The sequence below is a fragment of the Scleropages formosus genome, chromosome 12 (genome assembly GCF_900964775.1).
Source record: "Scleropages formosus chromosome 12, fSclFor1.1, whole genome shotgun sequence".
NCBI classification, from domain to species: Eukaryota; Metazoa; Chordata; class Actinopteri; order Osteoglossiformes; family Osteoglossidae; genus Scleropages; species Scleropages formosus.
The window spans coordinates 10,718,967-10,744,367 of record NC_041817.1 but is presented as its reverse complement, the minus strand read 5'-3'; the positions used below and the strand labels follow the sequence as shown (position 1 = coordinate 10,744,367).

At 41.7% G+C, this 25,401-nt stretch overlaps 3 protein-coding genes across 8 annotated transcripts; all 3 read right to left on the bottom strand.

Annotated features, from left to right (window-relative positions):
• Positions 1-3,082: 3,082 nt before the first annotated feature.
• ankrd39 (ankyrin repeat domain 39) lies at positions 3,083-5,973 on the bottom strand. 5 transcript variants are annotated; one of them, XM_018744038.2, is made up of 5 exons: positions 5,880-5,973; positions 4,769-4,884; positions 4,530-4,633; positions 4,027-4,230; positions 3,083-3,927 (listed from the first exon to the last, which is right to left on the bottom strand). In XM_018744038.2, the coding sequence occupies exons 2-5, from the start codon at positions 4,860-4,862 to the stop codon at positions 3,763-3,765; spliced, it is 567 nt and encodes a 188-aa protein (XP_018599554.1). In that variant the 5' UTR covers positions 4,863-4,884; positions 5,880-5,973; the 3' UTR covers positions 3,083-3,762. The 5 variants fall into 5 exon arrangements, with proteins under 5 accessions (XP_018599554.1, XP_018599553.1, XP_018599551.1 ...); XM_018744037.2 differs by lacking the exon at positions 5,880-5,973 and adding an exon at positions 5,685-5,843; XM_018744035.2 differs by lacking the exon at positions 5,880-5,973 and adding an exon at positions 5,451-5,669.
• Positions 5,974-7,019: 1,046 nt separating this feature from the next.
• On the bottom strand, positions 7,020-13,341 carry kctd9a (potassium channel tetramerization domain containing 9a). 2 transcript variants are annotated; one of them, XM_018743969.2, is made up of 12 exons: positions 13,162-13,341; positions 11,575-11,696; positions 11,191-11,234; positions 10,992-11,088; positions 10,741-10,799; positions 10,511-10,639; positions 10,287-10,354; positions 10,072-10,167; positions 9,597-9,746; positions 9,342-9,447; positions 9,100-9,233; positions 7,020-8,921 (listed from the first exon to the last, which is right to left on the bottom strand). In XM_018743969.2, the coding sequence occupies exons 1-12, from the start codon at positions 13,207-13,209 to the stop codon at positions 8,805-8,807; spliced, it is 1,170 nt and encodes a 389-aa protein (XP_018599485.1). In that variant the 5' UTR covers positions 13,210-13,341; the 3' UTR covers positions 7,020-8,804. The 2 variants fall into 2 exon arrangements, with proteins under 2 accessions (XP_018599485.1, XP_018599484.1); XM_018743968.2 differs by lacking the exon at positions 13,162-13,341 and adding an exon at positions 11,899-12,166.
• A 1,113-nt stretch (positions 13,342-14,454) lies between these two features.
• Positions 14,455-20,987, bottom strand: LOC108929517 (beta-centractin-like). The gene is made up of 11 exons (XM_018744099.2): positions 20,821-20,987; positions 19,317-19,381; positions 19,123-19,198; positions 18,614-18,739; positions 18,331-18,455; positions 17,995-18,211; positions 17,608-17,700; positions 17,195-17,369; positions 17,045-17,106; positions 16,773-16,813; positions 14,455-16,106 (listed from the first exon to the last, which is right to left on the bottom strand). The coding sequence occupies exons 1-11, from the start codon at positions 20,866-20,868 to the stop codon at positions 16,001-16,003; spliced, it is 1,134 nt and encodes a 377-aa protein (XP_018599615.1). The 5' UTR covers positions 20,869-20,987; the 3' UTR covers positions 14,455-16,000.
• Between the last annotated feature and the right edge of the window lie 4,414 nt (positions 20,988-25,401).

The window sequence follows — 25,401 nt, the reverse complement described above, 5'->3', positions numbered from 1 at the left end:
TTGCTTTTTAACTGACAAAATTTTTCAGATAAGCATCCAGTTAAACTCTTCTGTGATACTGAAGCACTGAAATGCCTCAATGACACTGTTCCTAATCCTAGACCTTGTAATTAACAAGCCTTGACTGACCTTTTCATTGACTCGAAGGATTCAAATCACGTTTACATAAATGCTTTAGCTGCTGCTTACTGCAGTTTGTTAGTTGCAGAATACTGAGTTCAACCGTTGACTTCAGAATACTGATTTCAATGACTTTGACTACTTGTTATTGGGTCTAATGTGATTTATACTTATTTAATGAACAGTTCAGTCAAGATAAATGAATTAACACCTTACCTGAATTAGTAGGCAAACAGAGCAACCTGTCAGAAGGACGACTGACAATTGTTGCCTTAATGTAGTTTTATTGCATGTGTTACACGCTCACAAAGCACTTCATTAGGAACAGTATACTAATAGTGGGTAGGGCCTCCCTTGGCTCTCAGAACAGCCTCAGTTCTTCGTGGCATGGATTCCACAAAATGTTGGAATGATTCATTTGATATTCTGGTCCATGTTGACACAATTGCATCATGCAATTTCTGCAGATTTGTCAGCTGCACATTCACACTGCGACTCCCTCATTCCACCACAACCCAAAAGCATTCCATTGGATTCAGATCCGATGACTGGGAAGCCCACCGAAGAACATTGAACTCATTGTCATGTTCATGAAACCAGTTTGAGACGGCTTTTGCTTTGCCACATGGTGCACTATCACGCTGGAAGTAGCCTTTAGAAGATGGGTAAATTGTGGCCATGAAGGGGTACACATTGTCAGCCACAATACTCAGGTTGGCTGTGGCATTCAAGTGATGACTGATAGGTATTAGCAGGCCCAAAGTGTGCCAAAAAAATATTCCCCACACCATTACACCCCCACCACCACCAGCCTGGACTGTTAACACAAGGTAGGTCAGATCCATGGATTCATGCTGTTGATGTCAAATTCTGACAACGCCATCCGCGTGCCTCAGCAGAAATCGAGATTCATCCGTCTAGGCTACGTTTTTCTAGTTTTCAGCTGTGCAGTTTTGGTGCTCCTGTGTTCACTCCAGCCTCAGCTTTCCGTTCCTGGCTGACAGGAGCAGAACCCAAGGTTCGATATGTTGTGCATTCTGAGATGCTTTTCTGTTCACCACAGTTGTAAAGAGTGGTTATCTGAGTTACTGTAGCCTTTCTATCAGCTCGAACCAGTCCGGCCCTTTTCCTCCGACCTCTCTCATCGACAAGGTCTTTCCATCTGCAGAACCGCCACTCACTTGATGTTTTTCATTTTTCACACCATTCTGAGTAAACTCTAGAGACTGTTGTGTGTGAAAATCCCAGGAGATCAGCAGTTACAGAAATACTCAAATCAGCCCATCTGGTACCAACAATCATGCTACGGTCAAAATCATTGCAATCACATTTTTTTTTCCCCCCATTCTGGTGTTTGATGTTAACATTAATTGAAGCTCCTGACCTGTATCGACGTCATTTCATGCATTGTGCTGCTGCCACATGATTGGCTGATCAGATAATTACATGAATAAGCAGGAGTACAGGTGTTCCTAATGATATTAGGAATAATGAATGAATGCTAGGTGAGTATTTACTAATGCTATACAGCTTGTAAGATGTGACATTGTTAGGATTGTATCTCCAAGAAAAAACTGTATAATTAAACCTTATTCAGCAATTTTTCTTTTTAGTTCTCATAATGTCTGAAACTCCTAGGCTCTGCATGAATGTAGGCGCCTTTCCACGTCTCCTTCCTGTCCACACTGGTCTTGTAGTCTCACAGTCATATCTGCCACTAAGTGCTGTAGCATGAAATAACAACCAGGTCATGGCCGCAGGTTCTTGGAAACCCGAAACATATTTTGCCCTGAATAAATGTCAGCATTGAGCAATATTAAATGAACTTCTGATTCACCAGGCATGGGCCTTGTACTTACTTTCTAAGTAACTGCATTAGAAAATTGCTGCTAGGTGCTTTTGCTGATTTCAAAGAGATATGACAAAAAGTAACCCTCCACTGGTCAGTGAGTCTACACACAAACCACACCGGTCTATAAACCTTGTATAAACCTTCACTTGTCTCAGCCACGATGACCTCCGGAGGAGCTTGAAGGTAACAGCACAAGACCCCATGCCACCTGGTCCTTTGTCACTGAACACTAAACTATTCTTTAAAGCTTGAGACACACACCTACATGTACATGAAGTAATGGCACAAAGAAGTAGTGTCGGAAAACGAAGTGTAAGACAGTGAGGGGGCCGGGGGGGGGGCAGTGCTGGACCAGGCTTTGGAAAAGCTTACTGCATTAATTTTGGTTCTGCATGAGTATGTTCGGCTACCTCTGGCACTGAAGTTATGGCAATCAGCAGCAAAGACTGTCAAAAAGCACTGTCGCCTACTTGCGTTTCACCTTCGACTCTCCACTACCCTAAACACAGGCCCCCTCTGCAAGCATCACAATCTTGCACATTGGCAGCCTCCCAAAAAAGGGTTCCTGCCCCAGTGTGAACCTGCCCCTCAGCAGAGAACCGCCACCCTGCTGCACCGACTACACACTGAACAAGGCAAAGAAGCTGTCATCAACACACATAGGAAATGCATCTGTGTCCACTTTCAGTAATGTGAAAATAAGAGTAGTCATTTACATACAAAACAGATTCCTTGTGACACAGACAAAGCAGACGGCGTGGCCGAGAAGAGACGCTGCGCATAATCACAAATGGTTGTAATAAAATGAGATGAGGAACATGCCAACCTGCTGACGTTACGAGAACTGGGCTGTTGATCCAAGTTCAGACTGTCTGGGAGACAAGACTGGTACCAACAGTTTGCCTGCAGATCACACATTCACAGCCGTTCTCTTATGACAACTGCACCTTGTCATTGAGAACCGGCCTTAGCCATTTCTGACATTTTCTTTTTTTTTTTTTTCCTCATTATTTCAAACCCAGTAGTGTACGCTCTACACGGCCCTCCTGGAATTCCCTCCAGGATACAGACATGCCAGGCCTACTGAAGAAAAAGACATTTTGTGTGTTTTTGTTCCACAAGACTGCAGAAAAAAAAAAAGTGTAAGGTTGTTTCCAGATACTGCCTGTTTATTTATGAATCCATCATCAGTCCGTCATTTTTGCAGAACTGCTTCTTACCCAGGTCATCCTGAAAAACACTTCTCAGTCTGTTACTTTGGTTTCACAAGCTTAGAGCACCTGTAAACCCTGTAGTCTTAATGCACCTGGTATCCTCATAGTCCATGCGTTTGCTTTCTGCAAAGAAACTACAGAGGGAGACCTCCAATAGCTGAGTGACTACTGCTCTCTGCAGGTGAAACCCAGCATAACTCAGAGTCTTAGTGTTCCATCTGGAAGTCAAAAATAATCGCTGTCGATAAAAGACCAAGAAACGTAGCGTCAAAGATCAAGCCCAAAGTGACGGATAAATGTAAGATAGTTAATCTTTGATGCATTAACATCTGCAGCATTGCTAAAATGAAAGTAGTGGGCTCTGAGCAAGCAGTTTACACATCAAGCTACAAACTTATCCTAACAGAACATTCTGTTCATGCTTTGCTTAAATTTTAACACCTGTTTTAAGTTTTTTTTTTTTTTAAGTAGATTTTGTGTCTGTCTGCCTTTTGTGTCTCCTCTGTCCAGCAACAGGGTTGAATCCTTCATTAGGGTGTTGGCAGCATCGTCTGGTGACTCAGTGTGTCTTATAAATTAGGAGCCCTTTATATCCTCAGCAGGTCTCAGCAGGTCCCAGAGAGGTGTGCCATCCTGAACCAGCTGGTAGGGGGCGTGAGATCTCTTGTTCTTTATGTTTTTGAGGGCAGGGCAGCACTGGATCAGCAGTTCACACACCTCCTTACGATTCTGTTCCGCAGCCTGAAGTGCCACACGCACAAGGGATAAACACCAAAAAATGTACTGGGAAGCAGGCAGTGGCATCAATACTTCATGTAGGAAACACCATGTACTGCCTACCTTATGCAAAGGAGAGGCTCCATCATCATCACAGAGCAGAGGATCCGCCCCAGCATCAAGTAATAGTTTGAGCACGCCTAAACGCCCACAGTAGGCGGCGCGATGCAGAGGTGTGGCACCGCCTTTGGTCCGGGGGTTCGGGCACGCCTTCTGGCTGAGTAGCAGCGCGCACACAGACTCGCTTCCACTGCGACTTGCATAGTGCTGCAACAACAAACCTCTTTTTAATTAGAACTCTAACCTACAAAACTTTAAAAAGTATTTTCTAAATATAAAACAAATCACACATCTACATTTATTGATTTAGCAGACGCTTTTCTGCAAAGCGACTTCCAATGAGCTCTATGTCGTGTTATCAGCCCACACACCTTATTCACGAAGGGGAACACAACAAAGTGTTCAAAGCATAAGGAAGTGCATTTCACAACAAAGAACTGTAGATGTAAACAGACAAATGTTGAACGGTGGCAGAGCTGCAACGCAAGTGAACGCAGTTGACCTACCAAAGCAGTATAGCCTGCCTGATCTAATACATTAGGGTCCACACCCTTATTGAGGAATGAACGGACCCTATCCAGATCGCCATCCAGGGCAGCAGACCAAATACCTGGAAAAAAAAAAAGAAAACTACATCAAAGCAGCAGCACGACATGGACATAACATACTCTTAAAGGCATGTCTGTCGCCTGTCTAACTAACCCTTATGAGGCGTGAACCAGGCCCGAAACAAACCACGAGGTACCTCTTTCGAACTCCATCTCCTCCAGGGTCTGGTGAACGCTGGGTGCTGCCGGGCGATGGGAACAGCAGGCGCACCGCTGGAAATCCGACGCCATGATGATGTGCCAAGCGGGAGCCCTGCAGCATGGGCACGGCGAAGGGTGGAAGGGTAAATGGTGTTTCTTAAAACCTACCAGTTCATTTCAGTACACCAGTAATGGTGTCTCTCTCAAAGACGGAGCACCTTCCCACCGGGCTGCTGTGTTGGGAATGTGTACAGGAATAAATTTTAGGGAAACGAATAAACGCAATCGCTTTCCATCACCGAAAGCCGATATTAGAAAATTAGCGTGAGGTTTACGCTTTTAATGTTGTGTCAAAAATTGTTGCGCAGTTGCTAACCGCACAGGAACAAGATATTATATAGAAAAATATACATAGAATTAATTAATTATACATGTACAGTGCTGCTTCAACATATGTGAACCCTGGCTTGGCTATTATTCATGTGTAAGAAACTCTAATCTTAAGCTTATAAAGAAATGATTCATTGACACACTCTGGACTCTACTTACTACTTGGTTTAACTATGCAACAATCCCAACTTGAGGTTCATTTATTTTTGTACTTTCACTCTTCCAGTTTTTCTACTACACACGATTTCCTCTAAAAGCAACATATATATGGAACTGGTCTTCACACACCTATTTGTGTCAGATGAGGAACTCTGCTTCTCACTAAACAATGATTTTGTAGTAAACTGAGGAACACGAGACGAGGCTTCACACTTTTTCATTCAAGCAACACTGTGTAAATACACACGTGACGTCATCATATCTGGCATGACAAGAGTCCCCAAGTTCACGTTATTTCTGCAGAAGCCTTGGAGTGATTCCTGCACGTTTCCTGATGCACACGCGGTACTTTACTAGACAAACCATGTGACTCGTTCCAGCGACTGAAGTTGTGCGCGTGAAGCAGCTTCAGCTCCGATCATGTTCATCTACATCATTCACGCAGCTTCCTCGCAACGAGAGGAACGGCCGAAATACCGTCAGATATCGACACTGGATATCGTCAAATACATCACCGCACACTGGCTGTCGTGACTACTCCGACCACGCTCACTTTACCTAATCAAAAATGAACAAACAGCTGGTTCACTCTAAATTTCATTGCAACTGCTACAACAAACGGCTATTTTAATGCACGCAGACGTCGAGCGCGTCCTCATGCCGACGGATGTCGAGAGAGACCAAACTTCATGACGCGAACAAAGTGATTAGAAACGCGATTGAATTCTGTATTAATAATAATACTAAAAATACACACACACACATTTTCGGAACCGCTCGTCCCATACGGGGTCGCGGGGAACCGGAGCCTACCCGGCAACACAGGGCGTAAGGCCGGAGGGGGAGGGGACACACCCAGGACGGGACGCCAGTCCATCGCAAGGCACCCCAAGCGGGACTCGAACCCCAGACCCACTGAAGAGCAGGATCCGGTCCAACCCACTGCGCCACCGCGCCCCCCATACTGAAAATAATTATTCTAATTTATAAATCGTATTTTATATAATTATATATAAAGAATCACAACAATTATAATAGCCTTCATTTAGCTGACAGCTTTGACCAACACAATTTTACTGTTACATGATTTGTTTTTAAATTTTTTAACTCATTTATGCAGCAGCCATTCCTCCTGTTATCAATTCAGGTAAGTATCAAACCAAGGGTACTACAGCACAAGTGGCATTCAAACAAGGAACCTTCAGATAATAAGGAAAAACATATATGCTTGTCCCTGAACATATAACAGTCCTGGCTTTAAAAGGGTTAGGTTGAAAAGACTAGGTTTTGAGTTTTTCCATGATAAATTCCGAATGGGTTTGTTTTCAGTTTTTATGATCCTCCTGTTTGTTCTTTTACTGGACTACACTGACTGACCTGTCTGATCAGTGACTTTAGACTTTAACTTTAGCACAGTTGAAGTTTCTGTGAAATAATTTGCTTTCCATTTTTTTTTTTTTTTTTTGCATACGAAAATCAAGTTAAAACTCTGTCAACTTAATTTACATGTATTCTGATGGAACACTTGTGTCTAAATTTAATTCAGATTGTGTATTTAGTGTCTATTCAATTGGAAAACACAGCTCCAGTTCAGAAACAAATGTATCCAAACAATATATTACCTTGCAGACATGACAGAAGCGCCAATAATTTTCCAAAAAAAAGACACAGAGACATGTACTGATTTCTCTTAACAGTCTATTCATTAAAATACACTTCCTTGGCTGAGTGAGTGCAATTATCACAAACCTGTGAACACATGGGAAAGATACTATTCACCATACACCCAGTCCTGAGAATTTTCTTCCACTCCTGCATATATAGTATGACATGAAGTAAAATAAATAACCCCACTCTTTTACAAGGTTTAGATATGTGAAAACCTTTTACACTCATAGTGCTGAATTTTATTTTTGTTTGCCTTCATTACTACGACAGGCAGAGTACCTTGAAACAAAGTAAAAATCACAAAGTGCTGCACTTCCACAGAGCTACTTAACTGCTGCCATGATCACATAATTGCACTGGACAAAGTTAGCTTTGATTACATTTAGTTTAAGTTTGCGGATATTCAAGTGAGACTAACATATTAAAAGCAACAAAGCAACTCAAAGAGCTTTAAGATGATAATCACAGGTCCAGCAGTGATCATTTTTAGTATTTAAACAGCAGCTCAGGAAGCACTAGATTTTGAATACCCTTGGGATTTAAATGTTCCAAAGCACCACATTCAACAAGAGGTATACTTTTGCAGCTGGGTTAATAAGATTGATTGCTTTTAAAATTGTTAGTGGGTACATCTACGTTTGCATGCATTTATAAATAAGTGATACAGATCATATTTTGGTGGAATGCATACATATAATAAATAAATTCCACGCCATTAACTCTGTATGACTTCAAGAAAAAGAGTGCCGTTTAACAATCATCCTATACTTTTTTGGTGCAGAAAACAAAAGCTTCATATTGACTGTACTGTAACATTATTTGGTTTAGTCATCATATTACCATTCATTTCCTTACACCTGTCATTAAATAACAGACATAACAAATCTGCTTTAACTGCCTGATTGGAACTAGTCATCTGTTGGCTACCAGGAATATCCTACAAGCAGATGAACGATGAGGCCAACAAAGGGAGCCTGTTGACAACAAAATGATCAAACCAAGACAGATGTGATGAAAAGGAGGTAGATTCAACCCTCAAACCAAAGAGTATTAGGCAGCATTTGACTTCTACAATACTTAGTATACTAACGGTGTTTGTTGGGAGGGTGCAGTCTGAGCAATAACTTACGCTGAGGATAAGCATTGCATGCTCAAAACTCTATACTCTAAACAGCAGCTGAAAACTGGATTGCTTCTTGTGTTCTACTGTGTATGACTCCACTACAACCGTTTACTGTACTACGCCTAAGACTAGCAGTTGCAGCATGCTGACATTGTACTGCTTTGATTTCGAGCTATACTTCGCTGCTCCACTTCTTGCTTTAAGTGGGCTATGTCCACAGGGTAGGTTGTTCAGACTGCGTCTCCACATTGCCACTCATAGCTGAACCCTGAGCCATCAGCAAAGCTGCAACATGTCAATCATTCACATGTGTGCTCTGCTACTGCTTCTACGGAAAAGGCCATAAGTACACTCATGACTGACATGTGAACATGAACAAGGAAAGTGCCACAACTGGGACAAGTACTCAGCATAGAAGTGGAGGACTGACAACCCTGGAGGTGCCCTAGTGCAAGAAATTAAAGCTAAAAGATTAGGTGGGGTGCCAGGGTTGTGCACAGTAAAGTGACTCTGAGATTGCATAATGTTCCTAGGGATCTTGCGGTCAGAAGCATCCGGGACTGACTGGCTGGTGTAGTGCTGAAGGATTCTCTGGAGATTTGGCCAGTCTTGACCCAGGCGGAATGCGCTACAGTGAGATGGTGAGAGGGAGGAGGTGGAGGAAGGCGAGGGGCAGTGTACAAGGAGACATGTTATCTGACACTCTGCGACATATGCAGAGGGGTCAGCATCTCCTCGAAGATAGCCCCCTTTACATTGGACCCCCTCAGGTTGGCTTCCTGCAGGTCACAGCCAGAAAGGTCGCAGTTCTGGGAAGAGGAAACTCACTATGATGTGTACACCATGGCATTCAGAATAACAATAAAAAAAAAAACAACAATAAATCTTTTTTACACATCTTATTTTCAATTAAAACACTGGCAATGTGATGGGGTGGTCATATGAAACAAATTTTTGGACACCTGCTCTTTGCGGTATGCTGCTCACCTCCAGATCAGTACCAGCCAGTGTGGCCCCTCGCAGGTTGCAGTTTTTTAGCTTGGCATTCTTGAGTGTGGCCACACGAAGGTTAATGCCTGTCATCTGACTTCCCTCCATGTCCACACCCTTCAGATTAGCACCTGATGGCATGCACAGAAAGGGGAGAACTCATGTAAAGTCAGCGAAAGTGACAGCACTTAGACTAAGAAAAGCAGAGCTCTATTTCATTTCAGCCCCACAAGGTTCACCTTCCAGATTTGCTTTCAGGCCAGACGGATCCTCAAAATTGCAGCCTTTGAGAGATGCTCCTTCTGCATTAGAGCAAAGCATCTTCACACCCTGCAAGTTAGCACCCTAGGACAAACAAAGAATTTCATATTGTATTATTTAATAAGATAGATACTTTGCCAGTAGATTTGGGATACAAAACAACAATCTGTCTGAAAGCGAAAAACCACAATTAACCACACGGTTGGTGAAAATACGTGGTAACAATGACTTACGTCTAGGTTGGCCCCAGACAGGTCTGCCCTTTCCAGGTTGGAGCAGCACAGGTTGGCGTGGGTGAGATTGCAGCGGCTTAAATTAGCCATTTTGAAGTTAATGTAACGTAGGTCAAGGCGAGAGAGATCAGCGCCGCTGAAATTAAGGCCCTAGATTATTGAAATTAAGAAATACATAAATATTGAAAAGAATTATGTATGACTGACAGTATTTGTTATTTCACAAAACCGATTACTTACATGCACTAAGCCCAATAATTTATGCAATGTCATCATTAGGAATTAATCATTAATTAATGTAAATTTTAATGAACACACAAAACAACAGCTCTTCCTCTTTTTCCCAGATGGATGCTAAACACAATATCCATCGCCCCATTATGGGCCTAAACGGAACAAAAATAAACCACGGCACAGGCTGCCAGGACGTGTTGTTTCCCCTAAGGCTTAACAAGTGAATTTCATTGGCTTGTACCTGACAGCGAAGCTCAGATTTGGTGGGTGTTGCCAGCAGGAAGCGCACAAACTCTTTGCGAGAAATGGGCGAGTGGTCTTCTGGGGGTTGTGAATTCTGGGGGAAGACAGGCATGTATTATAAGATCTGTAGGAAAGACATCCTGTCCAGACATAATGACACGAATGGCTCATGTGTCAAGTCCCTCTTATAATGGTATCAAAGAGTTCTCCTACCTTGATTGCTACTTCCAACTGTTCAGCGAGTTGCTCGATTCCAAAGAACCGCGCCTCCTCTAAAACTCCTGCAGGAAATAGAAACATTTATGATCGCCCTGCTACCTTTGACTAATTTAACTAAAACCACAGCAGCATAAACCGTAGTTGTGGACACAGACATCACACTCGCTTGGGGAGTACCATCTAGTACTGGAGAGACAAGAGTCAGGGGGCACACCCACCCAGCAAATTAATGCCATCATTGACGATGAGCTGGCCATGCCGAAGGTAGTTCAGAATGGGCTCAAAGTACTCTGGACTGCGGTCAATTAGATAGGCTCCTCGCTCATCCTTCTTGTTACCCCACACATCTGCAATGGCGAGAGGACAAGTGAGCAGTCCTGCTAAGGCACCCACAGAATTCTGTAAACACTGAACTCCCTGTCAGTCAGAAGATGTGCTGGGAACTCACCTTTGTCTTTGAACATGTGTGCCAGCATGCTTTCTGGCTCCTTGCTGACCAGTGTGCTTCTGTTGATACAGCGACAACACACAGCAGAGGATCAGTCATGTTTCACTCTTATATAACTCAGCTTTTGTTCAAAAGTTATTTTCTTTTCACTGCAGAATTATCCCAGCAAAACACATTCAGGCTCTGAGTAGAGAAAAGAGAGCACAAGCTGTTTTCACCTCTGTTACACGTCGATCAGTACTTCTGCTTACCGTGTGGTGGTGAAGTGGCGGCCACCGATATTCAGCGTCAGCCAGTCCGTGTGAGCACCAGAGCGCTGTTCCAGATTCCTCACAGCATCAAGGGGGTCTGACACATAGCAAGCATAGTCAGTGAGAACACCCTCAGGAAACACTGCATATTCTTCTTGCTTTGCAATCCGATGACAAAACAAAAGAGGGCCAAACTCACCAACAAAGGGGTCACCCTCAGACACATAGAGCACGTCATCATCCCTGTAGGGAAGAGATGCCTTCAGTCTCTGCATTTAACATGTAACCATTACTTTTTACATTTCACTTTTGTCTGAAATGACTTACAGTGTGAGATAATGAACTTTACACTGATCTACCGATGTACACATCAGGGTACAACAAGAAGAGTGGGATTTAAACCAAGAACTTCCAGCAACACTTAACACTACACCAGGCGCTGGCCAATCTGTCTTTGTCTAAATAACGATTACAATAAATTAGCCCATATAGAAAAACGGATCCAATTTCTATTCTACAGTAGAAATATTTTTGCATACTAGGACATGTTGTGTTCTCCACGAAAGATGGGTGCCATGCCCACCTGATGAGGGACATGTCATCGATGAGGCCTCCTCTGCTGTTATACAGGCTGCAGGCTCGGATGCCCAGCTTGCTGCTGGCCAGAGACAACAGGTCTGCCAGGGTGCCGTAGACTGCCACCACCTGGGACACAGAGTGACCCTCACAATCATAGTACAGCATCATTAAAACAACACTGTCACCAGTTTGGGATTTAACCATTTACCTTAAAGAAATATCATTTGATTTCACGTTAGTAAGCAATATTCAGTATTTGTTTTTCGTCAACTGGATGTAAAAAGATTAATACAGATTATCAATATATGGGGTAGACATATATACTCACTGTCAGGTAAATGATAGCGCACTTTGATGAATGTGCCAGTTTCGCACCATGTTCACTAATGTTCACTTTAGAGACTATGCTCATAAGTATGTGCTCATGAAAACTCCAGTATCTGACCAAACCTGTATGAGCTACCAGTAATACTAGTACTAGTACATTACTTACAGGCATACAATGAATAAGTACCAGTATTCAGTAACATTTCCAAATATAAACCGATGACTTTAATTACATTAATCATCACTAATGTCACCTAAGTTTAAATAAGGACAGTAAGACTTTCCAGTTTCCTGTATTTTGGTAGGTGGAAATAATAAAAACAGTGAAACTGATTCTAAAATAAATACACACATACGTTATCATTCACATGTTATGCTACAGTAACTTGTGGAGTATCTTTCTTTATCACATGACGTCATGGATGCCGGTTCGGGGAGTGACCTGGTATGGAGCGATCCATTAAAACCACAACGTCGCTTCTGCTCAACAGGAATCTCAAGAGGACACGTGCTCAGGAATCAGGTGCGGAGGTGGGCGTGGCTGCGTGCCACCACATATTTATATGTACATACGCGTCTGTGTTTTTGTGTGTTTCCATATATTGTATAATCCTTCTTCAACTCTGGTACTTATTTTTAATATTCATATTGATGGGGTGCGTTCTGGCGGACTGGCGTCCCGGGTGTGTCCCCACCCACCAGCCTCGCGCCCTGTGTTGCCGGGTTAGGCTTCGGTTCGCCACGACCCCGCTTGTGACGAGCGGTTTCAGTCGTGTGTGTGTGTATAAATGGAAATAATTATACGTATTGCAATTGTGTAACTGTTTAAAAAAAGTACCTGTGTACCAGAGAGGACATAAGGAAGGGAAATTTATCCCACTGTGTGGACAAGTCAAGTGGATTAGTGGCAGCGCCTCTGGTCCCTCAGCTTAACGAAATACCGGTATAACCGAGCAACGACTCGTCTGTGTGTCTGTTATGACACTGACATGATGATGACACTGACTGTACACGCTTCTTTACTCTGTGCGGACAAAGAAAGACCAAAAAGGATACCGGCGGTGCTAAGAAGCGCTCCACTGAGAGTTAACCACAACGAGGATGACCGGTCCTTCACCGGCGATGGGACGGCGCCGCGCGCCGCGCGCCACCCGCGCGACGGTCCCCCCACTTTTTCTGAGTCAATGAGTCAGAGTAGCACAACGAAGCAGCCACCAAAGTTTCTCTCCACCTCACACACACGCGCACACACACCGTTACGCACCTTGCCATTTTTAGATGTTCCGTTAACGAAAAGAGTTACCCTTCTCATCCTTCGCACGAAGCTTACGTTAATAGCAGCAAGATAACACTAAAGAGCTGTCTACATGTACAGTATTTTTTATACGAAACTTAAATGAACTCGGTAACGCTGATACAGAGAGCTTCCAAGAGGACAACCTAATTGTTACCGCCTACCACTGTAGTGAATGCCCAATAGCAAAAGGGAGGACACGAGTTGATCGAGAATCTAGCCAATCGCCGATAGGAAAAGACGGCCACGACGACAGAACTAACCAATGGGAAGCGCAGTAGATGGAATCATGGTAGACTGATTTACGCCATATGACTGGAATTCTGACGTAGAGGAAAGAATGACTGGTATATTTCGACGGGCTCTGCTGGAGAACTAATATAGAATGGAGCAGCAAGATCCAACAGACATGACTTAGCAATTTGAAAATATTTAAGGGAAATGTTTTTAGAAGTCTAAAATCATATGTTCGTAGTATTAAATACAGAAAGCAATGGGCGTAACTTGCGTTTTGAAGAACTGGACTTGAAGCTTCAAATCCCCAGCTATCAACCTGGATAAAATTGAAATGCTAAACGCAGCTGCAATAAACAGTCGACATGTGTCGTTGTAGCCCCTGTTTGTTTTTCAAACATATCATACAGAACTGCATAGCAAGCGCTTGTGTGTTTCCAGTGGCACAGACAGCTGAACAGTGCTGTATGTCTGGAGTGAAGGGGATTAAGATGAAACTCCTTGCTGGCAGCATCCTTCCTTCACAAGGACCCAACAGCAGTTCTGTTCTGATTTCATTTCCATGTTGCACCACCAGAATTTTGGATGTATGCAAATATATTAAAATTAAGCAATTTTCTGAAACCTTAAATTGCCTTACTTACCACACTTTTTAAATCCCTTAATGCAGTATATGCAAAATACCATGTTTTCATGTTTTCCACATTATACATGATCACAGTGTTGTTAATGTGATAAAATGCTACTTAATGAAAACAGAGTGAATGAATAACCAAAATTCTTTTTAAAGTACCCAGAAAGTGCTAAAAAACCAGTTCAATTATTTGGACATATTTTGCACATTTCCCAAAGTTATTCCAAAGTAATACTACTCATATTTATGCCATGTTCACCATACCAATCATAAATCTGAAAGTGATTTCTGCTCATAATTCAGTTTTGAAAAAGAAAGCTACAATCCCCTAAACAACTGCATACAGTCATCATTGACTTTTATTATGACTTTACAAAAAAAGTACAAGCACAAATTAATATATCGTACATTACAGTCCTCTATGGCATGTACTTTCTTTTGGTTAGCAACATTGTTTATGAAGTAAATGCATTTCTTTGCCTTTTAAAACACCGACAGAAATACACCGGTTGAGAGTTGCTTTTATCAGGTAAACCTGGACAAAACCGCCTTAGACATCAACTACGTTACATCCTGCAAAAAGACAAATCCTGCCCTTTTTCAACAGTACTAGAAACTTAAAGATAATTCTGCAGAGCTGTCTAACAGATCACTACTTCCCCAATATATAAAACTTCACTTGCAGTTTCAATATATAAACATATTAAAACAGCTCCTCCGCTACGACTGCTATACACATTGCACTAATACAAATGCAATGGTGATGCAATGTAGGGCAATGGCAACAAAACATTTCCTAAGAGAAGCGTTTTCTAAATCTTTACATGTGCCAGTAGAAGCGTTCTAGTTGGCTAAAGCTCATCTTTTAAGGTGACACTGAAGCTACTGGTCACCTACAGGTGGGTCCTTAGCCAACTCCAGAAAGCTAATAAAAACTGATGGCCTCCCCACAGAGCAACCATTTGTCACCCACAAAACAGTGGCTACCATATTCCCCTTGGACTTTCAGTGTTAACACTTTAACCCATCCTTCAGAAATCAATTCATCTCAGAGGCTTTCATGAAAAACCTTCTGAAGGGTTTCAATGACAGAAACTCGAGAGTCTAAACTTAAGGCTGGCTGTCAAATTCATGTTTTCAGAAAATATTGCTGTTTTAGGAACTACACAAGCAATGCAAAAAAGACACCGTCAGCTGTTTTGTATAGTATGAATCAAAAGATTCACAGCAGCAATGAACTAAACTGTGGTCCAATACATCACAAAAGACCTGGTACTAAAATGCTGATAAAAACACCTGAACTGGTCTTTTACATTTTTATGGTCAAGCATGACAGCATGTAAAACGCCTGATGATTTTGAAGGTGATATATAGCAAAATTAACACAGACAATAACATTTCCCTGTGTATAAACTTTGCAACTGTAACATTGTACACTGTGAGTAAAAACAAAATACTACCAAGATATTTAAAAGGAATCAACGCATGCTAAAATTGTGCTTTAAAGCTGGGAGGTCAAATGTCAACAAGAATCTGATCATTTTGGAATGGAATACGGCAGCGCGCATCAAACATAAAACCCTTCACTTTCATTAGTATGTATAATATAATGCTTTCATACCAGGCTTATTGAATGCTATAATAAATACTCGCATCTAAAGAGTATAGGCTTGCCCCAACAGTGCGATATCCCCACCACCAGAATGGATGGACCTGCTAGGTTTGTTGATATGCTGGGCGAGTGGCTGATCTGCAACAGACCCAAATCATTTACAGTTGCGGATGGGGCAGGGTGAGGTGGGGTTGCGGCCCTCCCAGGCAGTAGAGGGCTGGCCAGAACTCTTCTTTTCAGAGCGGGTCAAGCAGGGGGTGGAATAGCAGTACTACATCCAGAGGGCTGGGGTTGGAGTAGGGCAGAAGTGCTGCACTCTTTTTGCTCCCTCACTGGAAGGTCTTTCTGTGGATGGCACGGGCTCGGTCCTCTTCGTATTCCTTCTTGGAGACCCACATTTTCTTGAAGGTGTCCAGCGATGCCAGGATAGAACCTCTGTAGACAGCCAGAGATGCCATTAGTTTAGTGCAACAGAATTGGGAATTTCTGAATATAATTTTCTTTACATTTATTCATTTAGCAGATGCTTTTCTCCAAAGCGATGCAAGTCTCAGAGAAAAATACGAGTGAATTTCATCAACAGAAAGAGACTTGGATGCAGACATATGATTCTAAAGTAGTTCATTTTACACTTTCCATCACATTAACCTGTATACATCACATAAGTTGCTGCATAAACGTTTATTCAACAATGTCTAAATCACAGAATTATTCAACGTAAACATTTATCATTTACATTTATTAATTTAGGTGACTGTTCTCCAAAGCAACTTAAAATGTAGCTCCTACAATGATTACCAATATATACAGCAAGGTAATTTTTTCTGATGGACCAATTTAAAGTAAGCACCTTGCTCAAGGGCACTAAAGCAGCAGGTGGGATGGGAACCTGTGACCTTCAGATACCAGGGTAGCAACTCTAAGGCCATCTGCTGCCCCAGTTTTATTTTCATTATTTTATACCATGCGTCCATAAAACTTAAGAAAAACTAATTATAATCAATTAATTATAACAATGTGCACGCATCTGTAGTGTTAAATAGTTTTTCAAAGTTAAAATATTTACAGTCAACAGATGATCAATAAAATCTGCAGTCTTACCCAATCCATGTGGAGTATAACCTCTCCTGAGGAGCAGAGATCTGCAGAGGAACAAAGCAGCAAAGAGGAAAAATTTTTAAAAATTTCAGTGATCAAAAACTGTTACCATATATAGGCACTAAACAGTTCAATAATCACAGGGTTTTAGAGTCTAATAAACAAACAGGAATTGCATTTAAAAATTGTGAAAGGCATTTCTTCACAGAAATTATACAGTTAAAAACTGAACAAATGACAGAATCCAAGCCAGACCCTTATACAAAACAGTGTACCTTTATTTTAACATCTTTGGGTGCCAACTTCTTTACTTCGCTTAATATCCGATCACCAAAACCTGAGAAAAGAGAATATGTTTATTTTAAAATAAAGGGGTAATGAAGAAAAAGTCGACACAAAAAGGCTGAACGGAACACGTTACAGACCTTTGAACAGCGTAGAGCCCCCAGAAAGGACAATGTTGGAAAACAATGTGCGTCGCAGGTCCATGTCAGATTTCTGGATGGCAAAGGCAAGGACCTCGTGGATACCTTCACTTTCATCTCCCACCAGATCTGGTCGGAACAACAGTTCTGGAGCCCTGAACCGTGCAGGTCCAATCTGCAAGAGGGTTAATTACTTGGTCACACAACATCTGGACTTAAGGCGTGAGCATCCTTTGAATTCGGAAAGGCATCTGTAAGCACTGAAAAAAGGGGCACCTTAAAAACCACAGTTTAGGTGCTGTGGCTGGAATATGTAATGCTTTGTCTAATGGGACTTATTCAATACAAGATAGGAATTTGTGTGGGATGCTTAATTATAGGGCCGTTACTAGACATTACTGGATATTACTCACATCCAGCGTGCTGCCATCTGGGAGCGTGTACTGTGCTTTCTCTGTCTCCAGAGTCTCGTCCTTCTGGGGGTTCAGGGACAGGTAGCAGGCCCTCTGCAGGAGGAAACAGCCAAAAAACTGACTAACCGCATCAAGTGGTTTCACTCAGTAATTGTGTACAAAACTCTTGTTTATTCAAAACAGCAGAGCAATGAACATAGGCATGAGAGGACAAGCAAGAATTAGTGTGTGACAAGAAGTCATTCACCTGTGTGTTGGCTTCATTTGTATTTTTACATAGGCGCTAACCTCACAAAGGTGATAATCCACTTTTAAGTGAATGGCAAGGCAAAATCAGAGACTGAGGACAGCAGCAGAATGAAGCAGAAGTGCCCCTGTAGGCCTTACCTCTTTGATGGTGCGCACAACTTCGAACTCTGCTGAGGTATGGAAGTCATAGCCCTCCTTCCGCAGAAGTAGACGCAGGTAGCGGGTAACGTCGCGCCCGGCTATATCGACCCGCATGATAGAGTGCGGGATGGCAAAGCCCTCATAAATAGGCACGGCATGGGTCACTCCATCACCGGCGTCCAGCACCACTCCCGTTGTTCGCCCCGTGGCGTACCTATGAACAATCAGACCGCTCTACGACACCACATCGCTGCTTTTCAGCCTTCTCCACCACATAATGCATAGCAACACCAACTCGTGACAAGTGAGAGGCGTATAGGGTACTAAACTCACAGACTGAGGACGGCCTGCATGGAGATGAAAAGGGCTGGCACGTTAAAAGTCTCAAAGAACACCTCTGCAGCCCGCTCCCGATTCTTGCTGGGATTCAGGGGTGCCTCTGTGAGCAACACAGGATGCTAGAGGAGCAGGACAAAATAAGATGGAGAAAAAAAAGCCCATATTAAAAGTAACAAATTACACAATTTAGCTACCAGATCAGCGGTTATAAAATATTAAGGAATACAACTCTGTGGGTCTGCCATTTCTGGATTACGAGCCCAGGAATGGCACTTACTTCTTCCGAGAAGGTCTGCAACTGCTCCTTTGAATAGACGTACTGCCAGATGCGTTCCATATCATTCCAGTCCTTGACAATGCCGTGCTCCATGGGGTAGCGCACAGATAGCAGACCCCTGTGCTCCTGGGGGGGGGGGGGGGGGAGTCACAGTGACAGATGGATAGCAGTTAGAGCCAAAAGCATTTTGATCCTATGGGTTACACATATCTCCCTTCTTTACTGAGCACTGGAAACTAAAATAGAATGCAGCGTGAGGTCCAAATAGGACCACAGTGTCTGGTGGATTGCAGGGACAAACGGACACTGATGAGATTGGCCTGGTCTTTGAATTTGGAACTTCGGTTCCAGTTTACTGTAAATGCAACCTTGTAAAAGCAAGTGATTTCACTAATTGAACCATTATTAGCAATTAAGCCTTTATTGACAAAGTCAAAAACATACCGCTGTTATTCATAAATGGTTATTCAATACAGCTTAAAGTTACAGTGGTGGACAATCAAATTTACCTCGGCTTTGGGGCCGATGAAGATATCTCCTTCGAGGGCACCTGCCATCACCCGTACATGTTTTGGACGCCCAACACTGGAATTAAAGCACAAGGAAACATTGCATTGAAACACTGAATGGCCAAAAGCTCTTCAAAGATAAAACACAACCATCATTGTAAATCACCGAAGAATAAACAATAAAGACAGTTTACTAGTTTGGGAAGCAGTATTTGGGGATCTGGTCTCCAGCAAACCCAGCCTTGACAACGCCAGAACCCTGAAAAGAAGAGACATTGGTGAAGATGGACAGATTTGATCCTTCTTTGTGTGCAGTAATGTCATGTTACATTTTGTAAGTCATCAGGTTTATACACTGGCATCTGAAGTCTAAGAAAACAATGAGACCAGAAGACTTCAGTTCATAACTTTTGTTCCTAACCCTTAAAAAAAAAAAAATCACTCCTGCTTCAAAGTAACTATCAATAAAAGCGTAACACAAAATTCCTCAGAGTGAGATTCTGTGAATAATCCTTAGATAAATCAGACTTTATTATTGGTTATTCTGCTTAACTTCAGCAGTCCCCACTGTTGGCCAATTTATTCTATAACAATGTGCAACTTTGTCACCTCCTCCCCAGTTTCTACTTTCTTCACCATCTCCACTTTAGATAACAGTAAATTTTGTCTTACTGTCACTCATAGAAACTCCAGCACTCCGTAACGCCAGACAAAATGTATAAACACTGTTGAAGCAAGCTGAATTAAGGTGTTAAAGTAGAAAATCAGAGATGAAATGACAATTCTTAATCTGAGAAGCCAGTCTGTAGCAATGACAACAGTGCCATGACAGCAACTGCCCATCAGAAAGCAATGAGGAGTTCAGGGTGGGGGGGGGGGTGACACCACTCTTGGCTTTCAGGAATTATTATTGTTATTATTAAACCATTTATTTAACACCTTTGCCCTGAGTGGTTTACAATGCCGTGATGTTGTTACATGATGTCGTTACATGACAATGGACCATACAGTGATTTACCCATTTATACAGCAGGGTATTTTTATTGCATCAATTTAGCATAAGGACCTTAATCAAGGGAATTAGAGCTTGATTGGGATTCGAACCAAGGACCTTCAGATTGCTAGGACAGCGCCCTAAACACCAAGTCACGTGCTGGCCGGAGTGACAGCAGCCCTGTGGCTTTCCTAAGGAACGCAGAGGCTCATGGGAGAGGCGGCGGCAGTCCGGCCTGTGTGCCACATAGGCGGGGTCCCCCCGTACACAGGCTCTGTCCGCACACGGCACAGCGAGCCGCCACTGCAGCAGCACAGATCTCCATCCACAGCCTCGATGCGACGTGTTCGCGGTTCGCTCAGCACGTGTGACGTGTCATGTAACACACAGTGACAGGAAGAGCGAGCGCGCGCGCGGACCACACACGACACGGCCGCCCCGGCGGTGGGCGGATTAGCATGATACCGCCCGCCGGCATTTGTGTCCTCAAACCTAAAATGCATGCGATTCATTTTTTCTCCTGGCTTCAACTAGCTGTAATCTCAACGAAACGACGGGTCCTGCACAATAACTATCACCGGGCAAATACGGAGTTTTTAATGGAACAAACAAAAAAACAGAAACAACAACACAATGGTTAGCCTTAGCCGGTTAGCATGTCAGTCACACCTGAAATGCGAGTGCCTCTTGGATTCTTTACTTACGTTATCAATCACGACAGGCTGATTAGTGATGATGTCATAGGACTCCATAACGAGCTTTTAATAATATATAACTCTATTCCGTCCTTTTTGTCTTTGTGTTCCGTTTTGTTTCCAACATCTAAAAACACCGCTACCACTTTTACGTTCCGCTGGAAAGCGATACTTTTCGCGTCCACCTAACTTGCTACGGTTATTGGACAGCGGGATTGACTGACAGCAGCCTTAACCAATAGAAATTTCCCTTAATAAAGCAACATTATAATAACGCATCCGTAATGGCTTTGGTAGGACAGTTGTGAATTTGGCGTTGTACTGTGTGTATAGCTAGGTTTTTACTGGAAAGCCTCTTCATGTCCTCACCTTCAGGGACGAGAGGATTTCTCTCCACTACCCTGCGTACAGCTGTTTGCGCTTCTCACATTAGCCATTATTATTAAATACTGCGCTGATCTCGTTCACGTTTCATAACGTTACGAAGTGCTTGCTTCTCAGGCAAAACACGTTATCTACATACATCATTCATGTAGCTGATGATTTTTAACTCCTGAACCAAGAAAAAGATAAAACATAATGATAAAACAACTCAGACGTTTTTACAGACCTTTGTACTAACAGCTACTTAATTACTGATTTATATCAATTAAGTACAACTTGCTGTTTTACTGTTTTCCAACCTCTCCCGCAACTGTGTGTAACTCATACAATCATGCACAACCATACATTTGTTAAAAAGACATCTTTCTCTAAATCAATGTATGAAACGTGAAGCGCACGCAAGTAACAAGAGATAGGAAACATACAGTGAAACCTTGTAGATGAAACCAGTTGGTAAAACCACCTCATTTTACTGAGTTCACCAGAGGTCGCTGTAAAAAAATACCAGGATTAAGCAAGATGCAAAGGTTTCTATTCAAAAATGTAATTATTACCATAGTCAATATAAAGCAATCTATAGTGACAAGTATGGGCTGACTTTTTACTAAAACAATCAATTTACATGCACCATGACCTCTGGGAGTGACACCCCCGGTGGCTGCCAGAGGCCCCCCATTAGGAGCAACCTGAAGAATCCCGCACACCTGCTTCCAGTGATTCGATCGGAGAATTAGACAGTTAAGCGATCACCCAAGACTGTCACCGGGAGGACTGTGGAATGTCGTAATCCTGGCCTGGCTGAGTTTGTGGTGCCCCACGTTTCTGAATCTTTGTTCCTCCTTCTCCTGGAGCTGCCAAGTGTCTGTGTCTCTTTTTGTTCGAGTATTCATAGTAAAGATTCTTCAGCGCTCACCCAATGCAGCTTTGTACCTGTAAACAAGCTCCTCACTTGAGTTCGCCAATGCCTGCATCTCAGAGGGATTGTGACAATATGAGTCGCTTAAGCGGCGGTTCATCATCCGTTCGGTTATGCTCAGATGGTAAAAGGAGTAGAAATACTTCCCGAAGAGGTGAATTTAGAATCATTCTTGATGCGCTGACAAGCTCACAAAAATCATTCCGAAACATTGTCTTCATAGTAGGTCTTTAACCGTTTACCTTGTAATAATGGAAATCTTGCTTGTAACTTGGAAAAATAAATCACCATTGTTTGTAAAGGTGAACGTTTAAGTGAGTTGTTGCTGTAAAGAGTTTTGTCTTCACGACCTGAGATAGGATTGCTAGGAATAGGAATGCAATCATCAAGACAGAGGATGCAGCAAGGACACAAATAGAATACAAAACATTTTGGATGCTCTCTACATGTGTGCCAAGAGTCTTTTTGTGTGTGCCATGTGTGCCAACAACTTTTCAACAGCACTTAATACATTTAATATAACACCATTGTTCAGTTTTTCTAGAGTATTCAAAATATTGCTATGCATTTTATTCATAATTTCATGCACTATAGCTGTCTTAGGAACACAGCAACTGCACAGAAAATTAAAGGCACATATAAATGTAAAAGTTATGTCCCTCTAAATGCTATCAGGAAACCTTCATATCATGGGTCTGTAGGGGCACGTTTCTCGCTGTATAAGCTGTACCCTTCAAAATTGACCCCCCTTTACTTGCAAGCTCCGTAGCCGTGTTTCCAATTTAGATTTAATTGTTTTGTGATAAGAAAGCATGCCAGTACATTACTGGAAAAACAAAAGAAAGATGTACAGCTGGAAAAGAGAATGAAAATGAAGATGCTTTACCTGTTGAAGATGAGTGCTGGATATGACATAGCATGCAAATGATATGGTGCAGTGCAATGGTTTCATTTTCAAAGTAAAAATGGAGAAAGTGGAGAGTAATAAACATCACTGAGCAATGCGGAATAAAAAAGATAAGTAGAAGAAACAGAAAAATCATTTGGTTTTAGTAACATCGCTATTAATTAATTTAGAAAAACAAAGTAAAATACTTGGTTTAGTAGATAAGACCTTTATTTTAATGTAGTAATTCTTTTCACCAAGCATTTTGAGTAATAAAAAACTGCTGGCTCTAGGTCAGTGCTTTCAGAAATTTTCAATTTACTGTAATGATGGCAAATGGATCTATATTCTATAACCAAATTTGTGCCAGATATTCTTCATGAGATAAAAATTGTATATTCCTCACTCATAAAAGAGTAAGGCAAGGTATCTCTGAGTGACAGGCAAGAGAGTCAGAAATGAGAATGTACAAAGTCAATCACATCACACAGGACCTTGGCAAGAAAAAGCAGGAGATGTAAATATAGAGAATGGAAGATGGGAAGGAAGGCAAACTTATTATCAATTTCATGACTGAGCAGGAAGCAGGATACTGGGCAGGGTCGTACATCAAAGTGAGTAAGTGAGGTCAGCTAGAGTTCTTTACTGTATTATTACGTTTAAAGTGGAAGCACTGGAAGGAGAGCACAGATTGTCATTGAAGAAAAGTGTCCTTGATGGAGTGATGTATTAGGCTTCCATTAACCCTAAAAGTACTGGTGCACAGCCATACTTTTCACTGTAGACTGTCCCATCTTGGACATCTTGGAATTCTTCCAGGGCTTATTGATGCTCAGTTGCCGTGTGGAATGGTCCACACATAGTGGATAATGAATGTCCTTCGTTTCTCTCTTATCAGCTGTCCAGCATCTGTGCAATTCTGGTCTTGGCCAGAGGCAGATACGTAGAGAGTTTTACAGGCCACACCTACCCTGCACTAGACATGCAGTTATTGATACTGAGTAGAGAGACTCTGTTAATTATTTCACTTCTTTAAATATTCATATTTATAGTAAACTTCTTTGCTTTTGAATTGTAACCTACACATTTTCTTTAATATAAGGCACCTTGAGTAATATTACTACTACTACTACTACTAATAGTAATAATAATAATAATAATAAGGTCACAACATGTCAAGGCAGTTTTCGCAATGCAATAACTATAATGAGTCTTAATGCTTGAATTCAATGTTTTTGTAAAGCATTGTTTATGCATGGTAATACTACAGTAGTAAAAGAGTGAATCAATCACATAGTTGTGTGTAATAATGCTGTCTTTCAAATTATTCCATGTGCTCAGTGATTTGAAACCTTAAACTAATAGTCAAGACTTTCTTTTACCTTTATATTTTGATAAAAGCCTCAGAGGTGCTTGTGAGTGAAGACATTGAAATGAAACAGCTGAACTATGCAGGTAAAGCCATTCATTTTCTGAGAAGAGGGACTGTTTGCCTTGTGTGGTATTCAACACCACCAAAGCTCACATTTTGAACTGAAATATCTGCTCTCCTGAGACTTTTCTCCTGTCACTTAATTGTTTTTTATGCAACTTTTAGGTGAACTAGTAAATGCATTTTCTTATAGCATGAGCGTTTGTTATGCGAGCGTTTGTTATTCTCTTGGTGGAGAAGTTGCCTTGATCTTAATTAAAGGGTGGATGTGCTCCAAACAGGGCAAGTATCTCATGCTGACACACCCAAACCATTGCTGTTCCTTAAGCTGTTACATGACAGCCAGGAATGGTGGGGGATTCAAAACTGTGTGGGGAAAGATGACCAGTAATGAATGTGTTATTTTGAAACTTCAGTTGTTAGAGTATCATTTCATTTAAAATAATTGAATTGTTTATCTCTAAACATTTTATTGTGCACTTTTTGGGACGGTTGGATGCCAGATTGAATCTGTCCCTTTGGATCATTCTGTCAAATCCTATTTCTTCTTCTTCTTCTTCTTCTTCTTCTTCTTATTATTATTATTATTATTATTATTATTATTATTATTATTATTATTATACAAAGTTCATCTGAAAAGAACCTGACAATTATTTTGGTATTTGCATATCTGGTGTTGTTGCTGAGAATGAAACTGTTATGATAGTTTTCTTTTCGAAAAGCTGTCTGCACAGTTGAAGAATTTCAATTTCAAGATTAAAAGTATTTATTTTTTCTTAAACTAGAGAAGATTCAAAATGTACGTTTTGTTTGTCACAAGTTTTGGATACATTTGGAGTTCAGATTATATTAAAGTAATTATTTTAATATAGTAATTTTCAATCATTATTCTTGTAAAGAATTTTTCTTTGTTTTTCTACTTGTATTTGTATTTGCATCGAACTTCTTGTATTTAAACTTTCTGTACTTTGC